At 45.1% G+C, this 21,566-nt stretch overlaps 1 protein-coding gene across 3 annotated transcripts in view; it reads right to left on the bottom strand.

Moving 5' to 3' along the window:
• MYLK (myosin light chain kinase) overlaps nucleotides 1–21,566 on the bottom strand; it is a 1,710,670-nt gene that overhangs the window by 191,101 nt on the left and 1,498,003 nt on the right. For all 3 annotated transcript variants that reach the window (XM_086957081.1, XM_086957079.1, XM_086957080.1), the window contains exon 26: nucleotides 21,216–21,419. In XM_086957081.1, coding sequence (XP_086813207.1) covers nucleotides 21,216–21,419 — 204 coding nt within the window. The remainder of the gene's footprint in view (nucleotides 1–21,215; nucleotides 21,420–21,566) is intronic.

A 21,566-nucleotide genomic window follows, 5' to 3' on the forward strand; every position in this document is an offset into this window, starting at 1 on the left:
GAAGCACAACCTTTCCCGCACGCACCAGCTTTACATAGTCAATAATGAAAAATAAAATGATAATAACATTGTTATCATTTTATTTGTCTTGTGGACCGACGTTCCTCAGCCTTAGCGGAGGAGCCGCCACTGCCAACAGAAATTACAAAGATGAGATACAGAAAACCCAGAAACAGAAATAAACCCTTGGACATAAACATATCTAGACTATCAGGCTTGCTCTTCGATTGCTGAATGATGACCAGCCATCTTAAGGTCAATTCTGCAAAAGAACAAGATCTTGAGTTGTAAACAATGGAACTGCCAAAGGTCCATCTCAATGTGGGTATGAAAAATAATAGCCCCACCAGCAACATTGAGTAAAGAGAGAAATCTTATAGTGACCTTGGACACAAACATATCCTTGACTATACATGTTAATGAAATCTCTAAAATCCAATTATACACAATGAGTACACCAAAGGGCTTCATCCTTTGCATGGGATATCATCAAAAACTAAAGGGTGTCCTCACCCTTTAAGGCTTGATCATGTCGTGAGCCTTGAAACTTGTGCTTGCACAATACGGAAACTACAAAGGATCCAAAACACAGCAGCAGGATTACAACTTCACCTAATCCCAAGATGGTACATCTCTTTGGTGCTTCAAACCTAAAACTGATACCTACTGAAAAACCCTTAGCTTTTAAGGCACATTGCATTGTGTACAAAGCACTCCATTGGTAAGACTCACAGTATCTAAAACTAAGGCACGCATAGATGGCACCCCGGAGGAATCCAATATGGTGCACCCATGCCAGGCTTAATATTGTCCTCTATCAATCCTAGACATCTCCTAGTCACATAAAGGATGCCTGTAATGCTGGCCATCCGGTTATCTATCAATCCTAGGCATTTATTAACCTCATAAAGGTTAACTCCAACACAGCCCATATTGAGAAAAATCTAAAGCTTACAGGCTTACAGCTGCTATCAGCCCCCCCCCAACACCCACACACACAAAATCACAGTTGTTTGGTCTCACAGTAGGGCCCATACAGTCTTTCTGGCCCCCAGAGTGGCAGAATATGGGAATTTATTTAAACAATGAGGAGGATGTGGGCTACGATCAGTGGGCATTTGTCAAATCTAAAGATACAAGGGAATCTATGGTGGTGTACTTTGTGTTTGCATCCCAGAACATTTTTCTACCCAGAAGGCCCTACAGATGTACATGTGCAGGTCAAAAGAACAACATTTACCCACACTTATGTCACAGGAAATTCCAGCAAATGGTATTGGTTTTACCATCCTACATTCCTTCATTTCTCCCAAGCGAAATGGGTCATCATACATGTGTGTGGGTCTAATGAATGTTACTGGAATAAACCCAAACTAACCACATGAAGACCACAATGCTCCATTGTTGTCTGGTATGTTAGACTCACCCACAAATGTAGAGTACCATTGCCATTTGAGAACTGTGGGAATGTCAGATGTTAGAACCTTTGCTGTTGTCTACAAGTTCCAGAATTTTATTTTCTACCACATGAGGAAAATGAGTTTTTCACCAACACTTTGAGTTTGTGAGGGCCTTTTGAGTATGAAAAAGTAGTTAGATCTACACAGAACACGTCAGCATGGACTTCCCTGGGTGTTTAGTTTCCAGAAATGGGGTTGATAGATTTACCTTGGTGCTGGCTGACCCCTGACCCCATATTGCAGCAATTCCCCTATGGGAAGTGTGAGGAGATGTTTTAAAAATGTACTTCTTAACAGGACGAGAGTGAATAACTTACAAATCATAAGCCATGACATGGTATGTCTCTTCATGGCTAGTACAGTGGAAGGTAATTTAAAGCATTAAAAAATTCTATGGCCTTTTTCTGAGTTTACGGAAATTCTGGATTTAGTCAGCAACTCAGAAAGAAGGCAATACCATTTTCCTCGGCACTTGCTGACATTCCTACAGACATAACCTCAAGACACATACCATTTCAGGTGCCTAGTAATGTATTCATTCCAGCTCTACTCAGAAGTAGGACCCAAAAACAGTTCAATCCAATTACTGGCTAACTCGAAATTCTAATATATGAGGTAATTGCACATGCTCTAACACCAGGTTTTCTTATGAATTATTATGTTATGATATTTTCAAGTGATTTTCTGTAAGACAAAGTACAGTATCGATGTAAGGCATATCACCCGGAATTCCCCAAGGATCTCTAACTTTCTGAGAAGGCAAGGTTAGAAGGGCTTCATGTGTGTGAGAGAGCGAGAGAGAAACCAGAAGTATCTGACAGACGGAACAATATATTGCTTTGGTACAATTCCCTTCAGTGCAAAAACCTACATTTAAAAACCTTCTTAACAGTTTTTCTTGTTTCAATTATTTTTCCTATTTATTTATTTCAGTGATTAGTTCTTTGGGGAATCTTGAGCTATCTTCACAAATGACCCCTTTCTTAATTCAGAATTTTGTCTAATTTTTAGAAATCTATAGCATTTCAGGATCAACACGTATCCACACCTGTTTCTTGCCCCAAACTGAAAGTAGGTAGTGGCTGCACACTTTGAAATTTTGACCACTGCTTAGATAAGTGCACAAACTCTGGTAAAAAAAAGTGGAGGAGTCTTTAAAAAAAAATATCCTGGTTTCTGAAAGTTTGTAACAAGGTGCTGTTAGCACAGCAAATCTTTTATTGGCATTTTTAGAAAGAAATACTAATTTTCTTGTACATCAACTTTTTCCATTTTTCATAAAAATACTAATTGTCACATCTTGGCTATATTCTCAGGACCATCCAAGGGAAACAGAAACCCTGGTTGCCTTTGCGATCGTTAAAATATGAAAATAAGGACGCATATTTGGCCTGGATATCTTTTGAGGGGGAAAGAGTTAGGAAGGCTTAGACACAAGCTTCCTCAATTTTAAATAAGCATTCGCAATGCGATCAGTCTTGCATTTGTGAAACTTAGAGCTATTGGCATTATAAATGATAATGTTTTTTAGTTATGTTTTTTTGTTTGCAGAGGAGTAACGAAACAGGTAAAGCAGATGACTTTAGAATTGGTGAACTACGTTTCAATTTTAAGATTAACCGTTGTGTGCTTGATGAGAGTTGACTGCTTGTGCAGCAGGTGGCGTAGCTGAGCAGCGTTCGAGAGAGCCAGAGAGAGGAGAAGCGAGGAGCGGAACAGATCGGCGTTCTGTGTCCAGAGGAGAGTTTCGTCTTCTCGCCCTCTTTCACCCCTCAGGAGCAGTATCAAGGGTGGCATCAGGGGCGCCGTGATTGCGTGACCACGGCAGGAGCCGCTAGAATCACCGCTAGAACCCCCGGCCCCCGCAGGTGTGAGAGCCACACCACCGGTCCGCCGCAATGGTCAGAGCTGGAACTGACTCACCGCATCCACCGCATAGCACCGTGCTGGACTTCTGCTCCGTGCCGTGTTGACCCCGCCCTACCTCGGACTGCCCTCGGACTTACCCTCACGAGGGGGGTGCGATAGGGGGGAGTAGGAGCATCTATGTGACAGGGCAGCATACTCGGTCCGCCCTTGCCCTCCCCCTGTCCTTCCCCCTGCCAGCTCTCTTATAACTCCACACAAGGCGCAAGGAGTGAAGGGGCACGGCGCAGGAGCACCCTGGGACCCCAGACCGGACCAAATTGTGCAGAATTCAACCAGCCGGTAACCAACTAGTAGCCAGCGACTAGCAAATCAGCAACCGACAACCAGCCCGACAGCAGGTGAATCTCCTGTGGTTTGTGGTTTCCGGTTCCAGTCAGTAGGAGGAGCTTGGCAGTGGCAGCGGCGTGGTGTGTGGCGGGTTCACCGTGAAAAGAAATCTTCGCCCGCAACCCGCAACCCTCGCAACACCTGTAATTTCGATAAACCCCTCCCCACCCCCCCCCCCTGCAGCAGCGGGAGCCTGGCAGGCGAACGGCATCGGGAGAAGTGAAACCCGAGGTAAGCCTGCGGATCGCGGGCGGCAGCAGGAAGTTAGAAAGTCGGCAATAAAGCCCTGCAGGTCGGCAAGGCAGGGGGGGAGCGAAGCAGAGACTAGGTGGAAACGAGGAGGTGAGGAGGTGAGGAGCGGAGAAGCGGGTGGACCCCTCAATGACTTTATTGGGTGGCCCTTGTGAGCTTTACGCTATGTGAGCTCAGTAAAACTGGAGTAAGAAGTGGCGTGAAGGCGTAGGAGCTGAGAGACTGATAGTGTGAGAAAACGACGTGAGCTGGGCGAGTGGTGCAGCTACGAGTTGTGTGTGCTTCCATCGCCCGTTGCGCTTTCCCTCTAGCTGTGAGCTCACTCCTCGCCTGCCTTCTCTGTGCTCTGTGCTATATTGTGCTGCGCCGGGTGACTTGCCTTGATCACCCCAGGTTGGCTGTGGATCTGTGACAGTGGGTCTGCAGTGGTGGCTGTCTTTTCGGTTTTCATCAGTTCTATATCTACCTTTGATCATCGGATTGTGGATCGTGGACCTGTGGACCTGTGGACCTTGGACCTTAGACTTAGACCTTGGTGACTCAGGCGTCTTTTGCTTTGCCTGTTTTGGACACTGGGAGTAATTACTGATTAATCTCAGATACAATCCGGATATAAGTCTTGTACAATATTTAGGGTGGTGTGCGCTGGTTTTATTCTTAATCTTCAAGTGCTTCCTCCGTCCCGAGACGTCTACCACGGTCACCATAGTCACCATAGCTCCAGTTGCCAGACGGCGGTCGGCGTGCGGCTCTGTTTGGGCTACAGCTGAATCGCCCAGGCCTCGGGTAAGGTGTCACGTGAATAGCCGTGGGGGTCTGCGGAGATTTCTGGGGGCTATCTGAGAAATACCCTGTGGTGGATATAACGCCACGTAAAACCTGTCCTAAGGCGGTGCTTCACATCATTCAGTTATCTTTCAGTTAACCTTTCTCTTGGAACGAATTGCTCTCTACTGCTAGCCTTGTCACATCTCTAGCTGGAGGAACTCTAAGTTTAAGTGGTGATAACTTCTTGTGCCATGGTAATGTCTGTCAGGCGATTGCGTTCTCAGGCTAAAGTAAAATCTATAAACCCTCTAGAAGCCATTAATCATAGTGTCAAGAGTGATAACAGTGACAAGAATTCGTGGAGCCCCCCAAAATCTCAAAAATCAATCTGTAGATGCAGAATTGGTGCTCACCTAACTCTTTTAAAATCATGCCCATCAATAACATCAATGTTCTCTAAAAAGGGAAGAAGGTTTAAGAGAGGAACAGGGCAAAACAACGAAGAACTTGGTGTTGTGGTAAATGAGGAGAATTCAATGGAAGTGATAATGGACTCCGAAATAATAGCCGAGAATGGCGTAGATAGCCATATATCAAGTCCAGAAGCACTCTTTCCTGTAATAATAATACAGAAATCTAATGAGGACGTAGGCAATGTAGCGCCCCCTTCTATTGTAAGTCGAGCTGTTGTGTCATATCAAGAAAGGGTGGAGAAAAATTTGGGGTTGGAGATGGAATTGGCTCTATCTAGGAATGAGGTGGCAGTTTCCACGCAGAGTAAGGGTGGCGAAAGTGAGGACGTCACCCCTCTTTCTCCACTAGCAGGTTTGATAACCCTTTTTGAAAAAGTACATGACAATGTAAGTGTATCTTAAAGGAGTTTACTAGACTGCTCATCAATAAAAAGAAGTGAATTTTCTCCTGAAAGTGAACGTCAGAAAGTCCATAGTGAACTTAATGGGCAGGCAAAAGCAGAAGACCTCACTCTTCCGGATATTGCCATTCAACTGGCAAAGAACGTTGAACGACTGAAGCAGTTAGAAAAATCGGGTTCTCAATGCTTGGTTATAGACCCCCATCCGAATAAGGAAATATTGTCTCCTCAAGCCGGAGTTCACTTACACATGCCAATTATGTATAGCAGTACACCTACTAAATCCTCTTTGACATCAGAGTTTCATGATTTATCTATGCCCTGTGATAACCGTTCAGGGAATTCCATGTTTTCATTATCTAAAAATGAGATTGCAGGTTCAGGGGGGCTAACGTATACATTTACTACATTGGAAAAAATGTTGCAGCAATTTTGTACCTGCTGGAGAAGAGTGCCTCTAACTCCGATCATGTCCTCAAAGTCTTAACGCCCATTTTGGGAGGGGTTTTAGAACTTAAACAACATAGCCAAGTATGTGTGAAGTGTCCCTCCCCTATACGCAACAATCTTTGTCAAATTAATGGCAGAATACATGATGCTGCTAATGGCTCCGGGTTAGGGGAACCGAATAATCAGTTGGTGCTTGATGTAAAATATTTTGTTCTTATTAACGGGCACTGCACAGAGAACCAAAACAGCAAAAGTGTAGAGAACCAAAACAGCAAAAGTGTAGTCACCCATTCGCTAGTTAAGAATAACAGGGACTGCAGAAGGACATTAATAGTGGGTAATATGCATCAGTGGCGTCACTAGGGTTGGTGTCACCCGGTGCGGGTAACTCATGGTGTCACCCCCACACGACTTACCGCATGGACCTCCTCTGCTCCGAGTCCGCCAGTGGACACAGATGGCAAATAACGGGACCATACAGAATCTTTAGTAACGTTTGTAAATTTAGTTCCTATAATTACAAAGGCCATAGAAGAAAATTTTAATTCAACAAGGTCGGAGGTAAAAGATTGTAAGACATCAAGAACTAAGAATTACATAGAGAATATGTTACTGTCTTGTCTATTTTAATTTTAAGATAAAACTTTCAATTTTACTGTTACAGGAGATGAGGTTGTAACCGCTCTGCATTGGGTTTGCACAATCAGCAACTGCCAGAATAGTATGCAACAGTACAAATTACAATGTCACATTAAATCTAGACTAATCAGAATTTTCCTTTCCAGACCTTTAAAGCTGCAAATTTGTTAATTACTTCATCAAAATCAACTTCTTTCGCCAAAACCCTTTCAATTGATAATATTGCAGGATCAGAAAGCCTTGACTGTCCCATGGTAGATCGCAAATAGTTCTTTATAAACTTCAGCTTTGAAAAACTCCTCTCACATGAAGCCACAAACCCGCAGATCGTAAGAAATAGTTGTAGGCTCAATGAGAGATATGGGAGAGATTCTAGGAATTCCCATTCTGCTATGAATTTCAAAACGTCCAATACTGACCAGTCTTTGGCTTCTCGGAGATCAATCTCTGCTACCTTCAGGTGCCTTCTCAGCCTTGGTATTTCTAATAAAAGCTCTCCCTCGGATAACTCATCATAGAAAGTGGTCAATTTTGGAATGGACACCAGTAACTCTTCTTCAGTGGCAGATATCAAACTCTTGGCTTGAACAGCCTCAAACATGGCTTCTACTTCATTGATGGCTCTTGATCTGATCTGGAGTTCAGAATGGAAACAATCAATATACACAAGCATCGCCCTCTTGTTTTCTTCTTGCAGAGTTAGTCCAGCATCTCTTGTCTTCTCACCGGTCATCCTCTTCTTGAACCTGAGTCTGCTCTCTACTGAAATTCCATATTGGTCTGATTTAAAAAGTGCCTGTTCAATTTCCTGCTCCACTAGATGATTGCGCTGCTCGTCGCACAGAAAAAGTCTTAGCGTCTCTAGCCTTTTCACCACCTTGTCAAGAGTTAAGCCCTTAGTCTGAAGGTACAGCTGTGTAAGATTAACTTCTTCAAGTACATCACACCAAATGTAGAGGTAGCACAGAAACATGAAATTGCAGACAGCAGGCAAAAGACCTCAGCCTGTACCTCTTGTGTCTAAATTTTCCTCTGGATCACAGAGCTTCAATTGCCGCCACACATTCATCGAATTTTTCTTTCACTGCCTTTACTGCAGCATGATGAGCACTCCAGCATGTTGTTGATAGTCTTTTCACTGAGTCTCCAGTGTGGTCCATTAAAACATCCCATCGGTGAGTGGAAGAAGCAAAGAAGGAAAACATTGTCTCAAGAGTTCCAAAAAAAGTCACACACAAAGCATTTTCAGCAAAAGAGTGTTGGACGCACAAGTTAAGCGAATGGTCCACACATCCATTAAAAATAGCTTTCCTGTTTCAAAATGGCTTGTACACCCCCATGGATTCCAGCCATAGTGGCAGCATTATCGTAACCTTGAGCGCGGCACATCATAATGTAGAGTCCATCACTTTCCAGATTTTTAAGAATATCAGAACTGAGGTCAACAGCTTTTTTCCCCTTTAAAGGGAAAAATCCCAGAAACACTTCTCTTACTTCAGCTTTCCTATTTTGGATTTTCACATATCTGATCACTTCGGACATTTGGTCAGTGCGTGATGTGTCAGGTGGGCTATCGAACATGATCCCAAAAAACCTGGCAGATTTTATATCCATGACAAGCTTCTCCTTCACATGATTTGCTAGGACATGTATGAACTCATTCTGAGTTTGAGGTGCAAGATAAGATACCGATGCTTTGAGTTTACATGTGCTACGCTTTAATCTCATTAGGTGCTCTTTCAGCACGGGGTCATATTTAGATAGCATCTCAACCATTTCAAGAAAGTTTCCTTTATTCAATGAAGATTCATCTTCATTGTGGTCCCGGAATGCCAGATTCTGCTTGGCAAGAAACAATGTGATATTGAGCAACCCGTGCAAAATGTCTCGCCACTTTTTCTTCTCTATGTCCATCAAAGCAATACTTTTGGCATCAATTGGTTTGTGCAGTCTAAGTCCTGCGGCCAATGTTTTCCATTTTTCAACGCAATGTAAGTGCTCTTCAGATGTCTCATGATTATGCACTTTTGGGCTCAGTTTCCACCACATCTGAAATCCAGTCACAAATTTGGATGTCGTGTCTGTAGCATGATTAGAGGCAAAGAGTCAGCAGCAAAAACAATATAATTTCTCACTGGCCAGTGAGTAAACCATCCATGATCGCAACACGTTCTCGCCATTTGGCATCACCTTGTAAAACCACTCTTTTGATAGCTGGCGGACATCTCCTTTTGCTTTTGGATCTTGCCTTGTCGCAATTCTGAAAGGGCCATCTTTGTTCTGTAAAGAAGCACTTCCTCATTTGATGATTTCAACCCGCAAATGATCTGGAACTGGTATATTCCTAAAAGAAGCATCATCTAAAATATTCCAATTTTCCACCTTAACCTCATTCATCATCTCATTTACAGTATCATGGTTATAGTCACTTTCAGTACTGTCTTCTGCTTCAAATTCATCCATTTGAATTTCCATTCCTTGCTTTCCTGCTTCATTTTCTTCTATTTCAACTCCTTCCTATTCTACAGAATGCATACTAGCATCAGAATCAGCGTTATCAATTGGTGGCCGAGGAACTGTGTCTTTTGATGAACCTGCTTTACCCTGGCCATCATCTGGTTTCTTGACATATTGAAGCATGGATCCTCGAAGCGTTAAGACGGATTCATTTTCTTTTTTGCTTTTCTTTGCTACCATCCACTTGGCCTCTTTGATCTATGTATACCATGTGGCATGATTGATATAATATATCCAAAACAAAGCGTGTTTTTAAGCACATGTAGTGGGCGTGGGCTGATGAAACAGCGGGTCCAGTCAAATGTAGGATGTCAGTGTCACCTCTAGTACGAGTGGTGAGTGCAAATGATTTGGGAAGTTTTCATCTTGGTCGTTTTGTGAGTCGCCCTGTGCCGTTGTTCATTTTTTTTGTTTTTATACTTGTCGCCTATTTTATCGATGGTAATAAGCCTGTAAAAGACGTAAGCCGGGATTGACTATTATTACCCGCTGAACAAACATGCTCATTATTGCATTTTCTTTATAAGCATCATTAACAAACATGTTAAATTATACAGTACAGCGGTTTAAGAATAAAGACAGGCACTGCAAATATGGAAATCAGTAGAATGATTAATTATTTCTGCTTTATTAACCAAAGTTGGGAATCATGGCATTGTTGTAAGCCTCTTGTAATGTGGCCCTGCTGCATACCCTGTAGATTTTAGTAAATGTAAAATTCTGTCTTTAGGTGAAGCAAATCAAAAGTTAATAAAAACATGTGAGAAGTGCTCCAGTGCAGTGGAAGGCCCTCCGTAGAGGGGGACTGGTCATCATTCAGTTGTTAATTACTGTCTTTGGTTGTTAGAGTGTTTCTAATGAATTAACAGTTTTACCATGTGTACACTCTAACAGACAGTTATATTGTGTGTAAAATACACAGAATAGAAGCACCCTATCAAGAATTGTGCCACATTACGCCAGGTGATTTCCCTTTTCTTTCTGCATAATTTAGTCAACCCTCCCATATAATGTGGCCCACCTCTGCTGCATAAATCCAGTGGCCCTAGCTACGAGTGGCATTAGGATACTAAATGGCCCCGGCTGAAGTGAAGGGCAGTCAAGGTACTGGGTTGTTGCTTGGTAATGACTTACAGACGCATAGTGTCTACTCAAGATAGTAGAGCGAGACAGAGACCATGTAGACCTATGCAAGATGCCTATGACTTGCCCACCTGCATGGACCTATAACCGGCACATGCACACTCAGAGAGAAGTCATTGTATCCCTTGGGCAAAGGTTTGCCAACACCAGCTTAGCACAGAAATAAGCCTAGCAAGACAGACGTTAGAAGGCCTATTCACAAAAGCATTTGGAGTCCATAAAGTAGTGCTCCTGTTGAATTTCATTAGGCACTATGACACAAGTTTGTGAATTGTCCTCAAAACATCTAAAAGTGGAATAAATGGGAACACTGTGGGAGTACTCAACACAATTAGCACAAACAAAAAAGGACAGTGTGTGTTTACTATTTGGGAGTTGGACATTACTGGACTGGCTAACAAAGGCATGTAAGAGTATGTTAAAGAGTACTACTCCTCTCCAACTACCACTGAGGTCTCTCCTGATACGGCCTCACCTCTGCTGCACTGCACTTCCAACCTGCCTGGCCAAAGACAACAAATATTATTGAGGTATCTTTGCCCCATTGAGGGTCCCATTACTAGTGGTTTGGAAAACAGCCCGTTGTCTCCCAATGTAGAATCCTGGCCCATGAATATTCATCAGATGGGCAGGATCATCATCATCTACCTCAGTTACTGGACTCACCGGCGGCGGCTAACACCATAAAAGAACACAGCATGAGTTAGAAGAAGGCACTTGTTAGTTACAATTAAAGCATACATACGTGGTACTGAACAAAGCTAGTTAAGGGGGAATCCCTAGTTAAGGTAGAGTCTAGCATATTTTACAGCCTCCGAGTGAATGTCAATAGACTCCTCTCCTGAAGATAACAAGGATACCAGTAAAAACCCTGGGGCTTATTTTATTTACAAGCCCCTTGCGCCGCTGATGCGCCACTTTTTCTGATATTAAAAGTAACGCACTGGTCGCGCAAGGGGCTTGTAAATAAGCCCCCCTGTTCCACTCACTTTTCATAGCTGCCACCAGCTAGCTGTCTGTCTCCCTTTGACTGGTGAGAGGGCACTGTACCAATAATCCAGTTGGCTCTGAAATGTTATGTGTTTTGGCGAAGGAACTATGCCAAAAGCAGTGTTTTAACAAGGTGCCATTTTCTTGTTGTTTTTAAGCAATCTATGGTTTGTGCACTCGTATAATTCACACACATTGTTACACTTGCCATCAGCCCTAGCTTTCCGCTCAAATCGTTCTTTTAATTCTTGTTGGCCCTTGAAAAAAAACCTTCCTGTTTGAAAGTAAAAAAAGCTAAAATGATGGCACGCGTGCAAGTATTTCAGCATCCAAATTGTCGAAGCATCAACAAGTTTCCTTCAAGCTACAAGCTTGTCCGGCTCCTGCTGGCTACACTACAGATACCGAAGCAGACAGGCCCTGACCGCCGCACCGGCCAGCTCCTCACACGGCATCGTTTTGCTGCTATTTCAAAGGGGGGTTTGGGTTTGGCACACAGATAGTGCCTGGACATCATGGTCGTGCCGCCTGGGATATGCAGTGACCTTCAGTACCAATTCCGCCCCCCCCCACGCCCTGCATTGAACCAAACAACCAGGGGCGAATGGCAATTCCTTCTGCCCTTTTTATTGTTTTCTAGTGGTGACATGTGAGGATGGTATTGATAGTTACTCAACCAGCCCTACATTCCTGCTTACAGCATTCGCTTATTCGTCAATACATTGTGCCATCCAAAATTCACAAGTTTATTATATGATCAGCATTTTACAAAAGAAGCAATTAAATAGCAATAGAATAAAACACCTACTTCCTATCACTTTTATGAAATGTGTAAGTAAAAAAGACAAGGTGTCAAGAACAGATGCCCGTCCTCTTTCATAACAACCAAGCCTATATGACATTTTGATAATTTCATTATAATTTTGAGTCACCCCGGCAGGTTTTTTCAAGGAGTTTCAAGATTGTTTGCAGCAGTTTTAAGATTGTTTGCAGCAGTTTTAAAATCTTTACTTAGGGTTTCTCATTGCTCAAATAGGTCTAATTTCTGATATTTATACGTTTCCCTAATCTTCATTGCTTGATTTTTTGCTCGCAAGAAAGTGTCACTCATAATCTTTAAAATGTCACTCATAATTATCCAGAAATTATGAAAATGTCACACATAGCAATCTGAAACCTTGGCAGCTATGGGTGTAGACTGACAATGTCTTTCCTGTGATATTCCCCGGGTCTAAAAAATAACCATGGGTGTGCAGCGTACACTGGGCCTGGGTATAAAGAGAGTTTCTGGCTCTGACTGTCCTTGAGCGGACGGCGGGGCCTGGCCTCGGGGGCAGTCACATCTTACCTGGGTTCTGAGGATGAGTGCAGGCACGCACCCAGGAGGAGTAGACACAGCAACACACAAATAATGCAGCGAAAATCAGCTCTGAAATAAATCATGATTAGATCGCTCCTCGACACGTCTCTTTAAAGCTCTCCTTTTTTAGGTCGAGGGACTGTAGCTCTCACTGCGAAGCAGTGAGGGCGGAGTCCCGAAGAATTAATGTTTTGGAGTTAGGGGGCTTGGAAACCGCCTCTCTCCTCCATTCTCCTCCATTGGCTGGCTTTCTAAATGGAGGCCAGCCATTGGAGGAGAAGGGAGTCACTTCAATAAAGCCTCGTCTCTTTCGGATTCGGGGATGTGTTTTTGGCGTTCTTTCCACCTGTGACGTCATCTGTCACTCAGAACGCCAATAACACGCCCCCGAATGCGAAAATGACCATGTGTTTCTCCGAGGCATTTCCACCTCGCCTCGGAGAAACTTTGTGGTGTTTCCGGAGCTGCTTGCCTCCCTTCCCTTCTGCTTTCAGGAGCTGCTCGCCTCCACCCTTCCCTCTGCCCTCCTCCGTCGAACTCTCGCCTCCTGCCCCTCCCTCTGCCGCAGCTCTCCTCCGTCGCTCCCCCGGCCCCCACCCCTCCACCCCTCCCTCCCTCCCTCTCCAGCGGCCATGCTGCCTCGGCTTGTGTGTAAGTCTTCTGGTGGATTACCACGGACTGTATGCGATGGTACAGCACCCCCGGAGGCTGCTCGTTGGTTCCTGGTGGGGCTTCTACTTTTAATCTACATCTCAAATCACCCACCCTCTGTTAGTGCCAGCCTCAAAACCCGTGTCTACCAGAGAATGATGCACATGCTCACACTTTTAGTGCAGCGACGCCACTTCCTTTGAGTAAGCATTAGCCGATAGTTAAAAGGAAATACGTGAATGAATAAGGAGTTGTCCCACCCCTCCAGGCGCTGGAAGGCCACGACACGTGACCTGGCACCTGGAGGAAGACTGCCCTTGATGCGTCATCCCCCCGGATCCCAATAGCTTCCCGGGCACCTGTTACAGCCCGGGACACATATTACAGTCGCAACATCTGATGTCCGAGGCAAATGGACGTGTGCAAACACCCATGCGTGATTCATTTTATAATTAAAAAAAAAAGTGTGGGCTTTCGGGAGGAGAAAATGCATACACAGTGGTCTTTCCCCGCTCATGCTCAATCAAGGCTGCACCACTCCCAACTTCATGCTGCAATTACTTCACAATATATATTTTCACCCTCGCATCAGGAATGCCTTTGAGCCTTGATCCCTCCGTGGGTATAGATTTACATATTTGCTAAAGACAATATAATTATATCAGGCCAGATCTGGCCATTAATTAAGCGCTCCTGCACTCATTTAAGTCTTGTCGGATCGTCAAGCGGTTCATTAAAAACCGCTAACTGGAAGACAGCTGAGCTGTATTCTTTTCAAGTGCGACGGCAAACAAGGAGAGGGCAGAAAAGAAGCGTGTTTGTTTTTTGTTTTTATCCCCTCAGTTCAGATGGTGGACTATTACAAATAACCTTATGCTCGGCGCCGGGTGGTGTTCCATTTCCCAGGCTTGATGATCCATAGGGGTAGCTCAAAACAGCTGAAGAATAGATTTTAATTGGCCAATCTTGTATTTTTTGTTTTGATTGTCTATCGAGCAGACTGCAGCCCTGCAACAACACCACGAAGTGAGAGTTCTCTAGGAGGTATTTGCAGCCCCAGGTAATCACCCGGCCATTTAGCGCTTCCACTCAGGTTTTCAATTCCTATTGGCGGCTGCTAGTTTACAGTGTTAAGCATTTTTTCGTTCTTACAGAACTAAGGCACTACCACCGCTGATATTCCACGGCCCCACATCAGCTGTGTGACGTTATAATTATTACAAGGCATCCATTACCCCGCAGGTAATTACATTTCTCCTGTTCTCCCCATAAGTCGGATTTTCATTCAATCCGTCTGCTCCGTAGTTTATATGCGTTCTGTTTCCTTTTCCTCTTGCAGACCTTTGTTATCACCAACATCTAAAATTCGCGGGTAGTATCGAGCCCTCCATACGCCCTGCAATAAAGTTGTAGATCTAACAGGAAAATTAATAAGATAAGAACTTACCGATACGCAGTGGCTATGTTTTAATCACCAGGTAAACATCTGATTCATGCTATAGAGAGCTCTATATTCGCCTTTGTACTCCATGTGAGGTGTCACTCACCAGATAAATATTCTTAGCTCTCTCCCAAATTTTCTGTCCCCATTTTAATGCACGCTCAATCATAATTTTAATTCCCAGAGCAATCTGAAGGCATTTCCACATGCACAAAATCCTCTTTAACGCCGGCTCCAGCTGCCTTTCTACTCTTCATACACTGACTACATCACACTGCTTGAAACGAGAATTTTACTCTGCAGGTCTGCAACCTTTATTTTTCGTCGCTAGTCCTTAGACACTACCTCTGGTTGATTTAATTGGGCCACACTCCCTAGTCCCTCGGATAAAAAACATGATTTGACACTTAACATCTTTATTTTCTCATTTATGCTGTCCTAGTTACAGTACAATTTTTGTAATTTATTTATACAAACTAGAGCGCCCCGAACCACCCAGTACGCTCCGTCTGTAAGAATATATCAAAATAAATTTCATCTGTGTCTCACACTAAAATTGGGGACAGCTAATTTCCAAACAAACCTGGCTACCACTAAGGAAAAATGTCCTGCCGTCTTTGCCAGGGTCGGACTGGGATACAAAATAAGCCTGGGCACCAAGATAAGTGTCCCCCATTAGGAAACCAGATCGTTAAAGAGTGACCCACTTGTGCAAATCAGTCAATTATTGTTCTTGTAAAGACAAACTGTAAAGACAAACTGTATACATGTTTTGCAAGATTTGAGAGACTGCATACATTTTAGTTTGCTCCAGACAATGCTCGTGGTAATATCAGGAAAATCGACAGTAAAACCAACCCATCCAGCCATAAAACAGGGCCATGAACTTCTAGAAAACCGGCCCACAAACTGTCAGACCAACCCATTTGGACACTGTCTGGTTGCCCTCTAGGCCAGTCCAACCCTGGTCTTTGCCATATTTCTTGAGCAATGCAATGCCACCTTGGTATGTACAGCTCTTTTATGAGGTGGAGAAGCTGGGAAGTAACTCTGTCTTCTGTCTTTGTCATCATATCCCTAGTCAGGGCATAGAAGAATGACCTTTCTTCTTACTTGCCACGGTACTTTCCTGCCCATGCCTACTTCCACTGGTGAAGCAGGACACCTATCAGTCCATTCTGATCTGTGCCCCTGCATATGTTTGCCCCGGGATGGTGTGCCCTGTGCTACAGGCTTCTCCCTGGCGCCTCTACCACCATGCTACAGTACACCCACCTATGTCCCAAATTCACTGTGTCACCGTGGCACTGCCCATCCTCTATGCCTCCTATACCCTCTATGCCACCATGGCCCTGCACTGTCTTGCTTCTTCATAGGCCTTCACTACACCTTATTTGATCAAGGTTTCCTTTGTGCTACCTTGACACAGCACTTGCTGCCTGCTGTCCCTTCGCAATACTGCCTAGCCACGCTGCCTGCCACATGCCACCTGTCCACTTTGTCACCATGCTCCTCCCTGCCCTGATCCCCCCATGCCACCAAGCACACCCTGCTCCTGACAATTTTCTCCTGCCATTTCATCACGCCGTTTCATCCAGACCCGCAGACCCTGTCCCCCCACACAGCAGTCTGCCTCTTTTCGCCCTCTCTGCCACTCGCCCTGTGCCACTGTGCTTCTGCAAATCTCCTTACCTCTGATCCCACTGTGCCAGCTGGGCACTGCCCACCCTCTCTGACGCCCTCCCTCCTATGCTAGTCCCCTTCTACTCTCCTAGCAGTAGGGCACCGCCCACCTCCTGACATCGGCGTCTCATGTGCTGGCATGGAGGTTACCCTGGCTGCACCCGGCTGGCTGGCAGTGCCACGCTATCTGCGTCGATGTGTGCGTCGTCCTGCAGACAAAAGGTTTCCCAAATCTGCTTTACAAGTCTGGTGGGCTGTGTTAATTTTATCACTGCAGGGTGGCCAGGCGTCTGAGATTAGCCGAGGCAGTCCGGGTTTTAAACCTTGGATGTTTTATGTAATTATAGGCTACAAATGTCTGTGTTTTCAAAGAAAATTCACTAAGCACGTGGAGAGGATTATTTTGTGGGTTTATCTAGCCCCCTTGTAAGAGAGTAATTTATGTAACGCAGATCACGCTGCTCACAAACTTGCATTTTATGCCCCCTTAGACTTAGCCTCCCTGTTGCATATGTTCCATGGTTGCGAGTGCATTGGCACCACACATGTTCCTTTCCGCATTTGACGTAAAGCACTTTTGTGAAAGCACTACACAAATAACGGATTTTCATTTTAATAAAAACAAAAAGGTGCGGTGTGCAACACCTGCTTGTTTTATGGTCATGGGAAGCAGGTGCTCTGTGTATGTGTGGGACTGTGTGTGTGTGTCTTTGTTGGGGGGTGGCTGTGTGTGTGGCTGTGTGCGTGGTTCTGTGTGTGTGTCTGTGTGTGTGTGTGTGTGTGGGGGGGGGGGCTCTGTGTGCGGGGCTCTGTCTGTGTGTGTGCATGGCTGTGTGCGTGTGCACGTGGCTCTGTCTGTCTGTGTGTGTGTGCGTGCACGTGGCTCTGTCTGTGTGTGCGTGGCTCTGTGTGTGTGCGTGGCTCTGTCTGTCTGTGTGTGTGTGCGTGGCTCTGTCTGTCTGTGTGTGTGCGTGGCTCTGTCTGTGTGTGTGCGTGGCTCTGTCTGTGTGTGTGCGTGGCTCTGTGTGTGTGCGTGGCTCTGTCTGTGTGTGTGCGTGGCTCTGTCTGTGTGTGTGCGTGGCTCTGTTCTGTGTGTGCGTGGCTATGTCTGTGTGTGCGTGGCTCTGTCTGTGTGTGCGTGGCTCTGTCTGTGTGTGCGCGCGGCTCTGTGTGTGCTCTGTGTCCGCAAATACTCTCTAATGCTCACCTATTGCCATTGTAAATGACAATACCATTTATTTATGTTTAAAAAAAAAAAAGAAATAAATGTCATGAGCAATGCCAATAGCTCTACCTTTAATAATGCCGAGACCATTGCATTGTAAATGCTTGGTATAGCACTGTGACTGTCTGTCTTCTTGGGCCGGCCTTTGGGACTGTCTGGGACTCAGAGTAATGTGATTGCGATCTGATTATGTACCACTGCACTGCCACTTTTATAACTTCATTCATATTTAATAAATGTGTAAATGATATTTCTCTCTCATTTATAGCGTCACATCTTCTTAGACACACCTAATTCCCTTTGACCAGCTTGGCACTATTAAAAACTGCTCAAAAAGTGACAAGTTACATCTGCTGTCTTTAGACGTAAACCAGCGGCATGGGATCCCCTCACTTCCTCACTCTCGGGATTAGAACTGTAAAGCGCCTCACACTTGTGAATGGCTAGAAATAAACTATGTGAGCTTTTCTCTGACTGATGAGAAGCGATTCACAGCAAGGTGTTTGTGTACGTGTATGTCGGAGGCGCAACTAGAGCCAAATTTCAGGGGGGGCTAAGAAAAAATTTCGGGGAGGCTGAACCTTTAATCAGTAGGCAGAGTGGAGCTGCAGGGGCTCTTAGAAGGGGTGAAACAACTGCAAGGCTTAATTAACATTCAAATGGTCTTTTAAAGACCTGTGATACGTTCGGGTGTGGCTCTGTGTGTGCCCGGGATCTGTCTCATCCCGGGCTGCCACACAGGACGGGGGGGGGGTGCTGAAGCCTGGTGAGTTCAATGGGTGTTGCGCGCCTGGTGTATGTTCACACAGGCTGCCAACAAGTTTATCAGACTAAGAGACAGGTGAGGGCGAGGCTCAGGCTGCACTCCATTGTGCAGTGCAGAGCCAGCCAGCCAGCGTAACCAGATTGGTGTCACACCATGATGACGCCACTGATATGCATTGTAACGTGGTGATGTGTGCACTTTGGGACAAGACGCTCGCTACATGAGGGGCGCGAGCACAGTAAATCTGTTGGATACAAGGGCCACTATTGTTGTCAACTTGCAAATGCTTTTTCACAGCAAGGATAAGAAGCAGACAATGAATGCATGTCATATGAATAGAAGCAGCATGACGGGCGCAAATACGGTCAGATTTCATGGTCACCATAGTTGCAACTCTCATTTCCACTATGTTTTACAACTTGACGGTAGTAGCTTCAATTTTAACATTCTGGCACCTCCCACTCATTCGAACTGAGATGCATGGCTATGAACTAGGTTTGTGTGTGCTTGTGTGAGTCAGTGACACGTGTGTGTCAGCATAAGCTGAATTATGTGTATGCAGCAGAGTGTGATAGTGTGTGAGAGAGCATTGTTAGCCAAGTAATACTTTTTCTTAATGCAGCACGTCTTTTAATACAGCAAGGTACCGGGTGCTTCACATCATGTGCAATAAACGCCACAGAGTGTCTCTAGGAGATAACATGTGTAACTATCACCTAAAGAGTGACACTGACATAAAATTGGCCAGCATGTTCTATGGCATGGGTACTCACAAACTTTCTCTCGGGGGCCAAATTTACAGTGTGGTTTGTGGCCGAGGGCCGCACTGGTCGGGGCGGGGTCAGAGGGGGAGGGGGCGGGGCTAAAGCAAAACGAAAACTTGTGACCATGAGGTTGCACACTGTCTCTCATGGATTAGGCTGGGCTGTGAAGCCATAGCTTTAGTTACTCTTCCCAGCACGACTGCTCTCTGGGAGGACTGGCAACTAGACAAAGAAGACGAACTACAAATTTCTCATTGTTTCTGCGCGTGGAAGAACCATCCCTTAGATTGCGGGCAGCCATTATTGGGACCCATGCAGATCATCCTCCAAAAGCGAAATGCTGCCACAGATTTAGTGTGCAACTCTCCAAAGCAGATGTTCAAAGTTCAAAAATAGAATAGAAAAGCACTTACGGCAGTGGCATAGCGAAACTTGAGGGAGCACCCCCTGCAAAGTACATGGAGGGCCCCCTCCAGACTCACTTCAGAGCTCTGAGGGCTGAGGGGCCCCCCTGGAGCTTGCACCCCCCCACAGCAGGGGTTGTGAGGGTCTTTGTTACGCCACAGACTCACGGTCTGCTAGCATCGCCATCTTAGGTAGGAAGAGGCTGCAGAGCCAGAAACAGAAGTCCAATGAACACCTATGCCCTGATCAAGTAAATTAATGTGCCCTGTTAGGCCTGACTACCGCATAAACTGCGCATGTACTGCAGTGAACTTTACATGCTAAACTAATGTTGCACTCCACTGACATTTCACTGTATAGCACAAGCGCATGTCTGCCATTTAACACACATGCGCAGAAGGTATGCTCGAGCATATGTTGAGAGGTGAACAAGCCGCTAGACCTGGAAAAGGGAATTTATTAAATAAACTGCATCTAAATACATTGTGAGGGAAATAATTAAGGGAATAGAAAATTAACCCCTTCGCAGCGGGGGAAATTCCCCCGCTGTGCTGGGGGACGGGGGGGCGCGCACAGCGCCCTGGTGCGGATGACGAGCTCAGCTCGTCATCAGCCACTGTGCTCGTGTGCTGATGACGAGCTGAGCTTGCCACGGCCACGCCCGTTTCTTTAGAACGCTCGAACAGCAGGGGAATTATCGCCGCGTGTGAGCGTTCTAGCGGCCATGACGAGCTCAGCTCGTCATCAGCACATGAGCACCGTAGCTGATGACGAGCTCAGCTCGCAATCAGCATGGGAGGGGTTAAGAAAAGAAAAAAACGAGTCAGGAAGAGAGCAGCAAGCCTGTGCTTGGGCGATTTTAGATGCCAACTGCCCCGCAATTTCCTGCATGCCTCCCATGCTTGCCGTCTGCTGCCGGGGCAGGAGTGAAGTCTTTTAACATCATTTACCTTGCGACCGAAGGCATCACAGAAGCTCCAGTGGAGCAAAACAGTTGTTTTTTTCCAGCTTGGCAGGGCTAGTCGTTTCCAAAATACATACAGTTTGTACAAATGGAAAGAGCGGCAGACGTGAAGCTGTGCCGCACTGTGGCATAGAAACAGAAGAAGAAGAAAAGTAGTCCCTGAAGGAAGACAAACATTTTAAGCATAAAAATACAGTACTTAGTCGATGCTGCATCGGAAGAACCCAGAAACATAGATGAGGGACAAAGAGGAACAACTCCCCATTATCAAGCAAGGATTTGTAAAGGACACCATGGACAGGGACAAATGGAAAGCAATGGGCAAGAAATGGGCGTAATTCAACTCCAAAAGCATATACAACAGGTCGCTAAGCCACAGCGCAAGCGCTGTCTAGCTCGACCTAAAAAGGGCTCAGCACTGGGTGGAGAAGCAGTTTGGGAGGGAACCCTTAGCAATTAGATGCAAAGGGTCTTACCGTAATGCTCCTAATAACAGGGTGCTCAGTATATCACCAAACCTAGCCCATCATCCGGTTAGAATACAATATAAAAAAATAACAAATGCATCTAATTACATGTGTTGAAATTCAAGGCAAATATCACTCACATTTCCAGGACCATTGTGATGTCGCACTTGCACTCAAAGGCATCTACACACTGGACAAGTTTCGGGTGGTGCAAGCAGTTCATGATGCTGATTTCCTGTCGAATACTCTCCTTATCCTTAGCCGAATATGCCTTAAAAAACTTTCCGGCCCATACTTTGCCATTTTTCTTTTCAATTAGTCGGAACACTTGACCGAATTTCCCCCTGTAAATATAAAAAAATATTAACATAACAATCATCATCTGATAGGCATTTAATATGCTTGCTGTATCAGTAAAACGTGGCCAACTCAATACCAGATTTCCAGACTATCAATATGAGATCAACGTAGACCCATATGAACCGAAATTT

This window comes from Lissotriton vulgaris, chromosome 2_1 (assembly GCF_964263255.1).
Source record: "Lissotriton vulgaris chromosome 2_1, aLisVul1.2, whole genome shotgun sequence".
Taxonomy (NCBI): Eukaryota; Metazoa; Chordata; class Amphibia; order Caudata; family Salamandridae; genus Lissotriton; species Lissotriton vulgaris.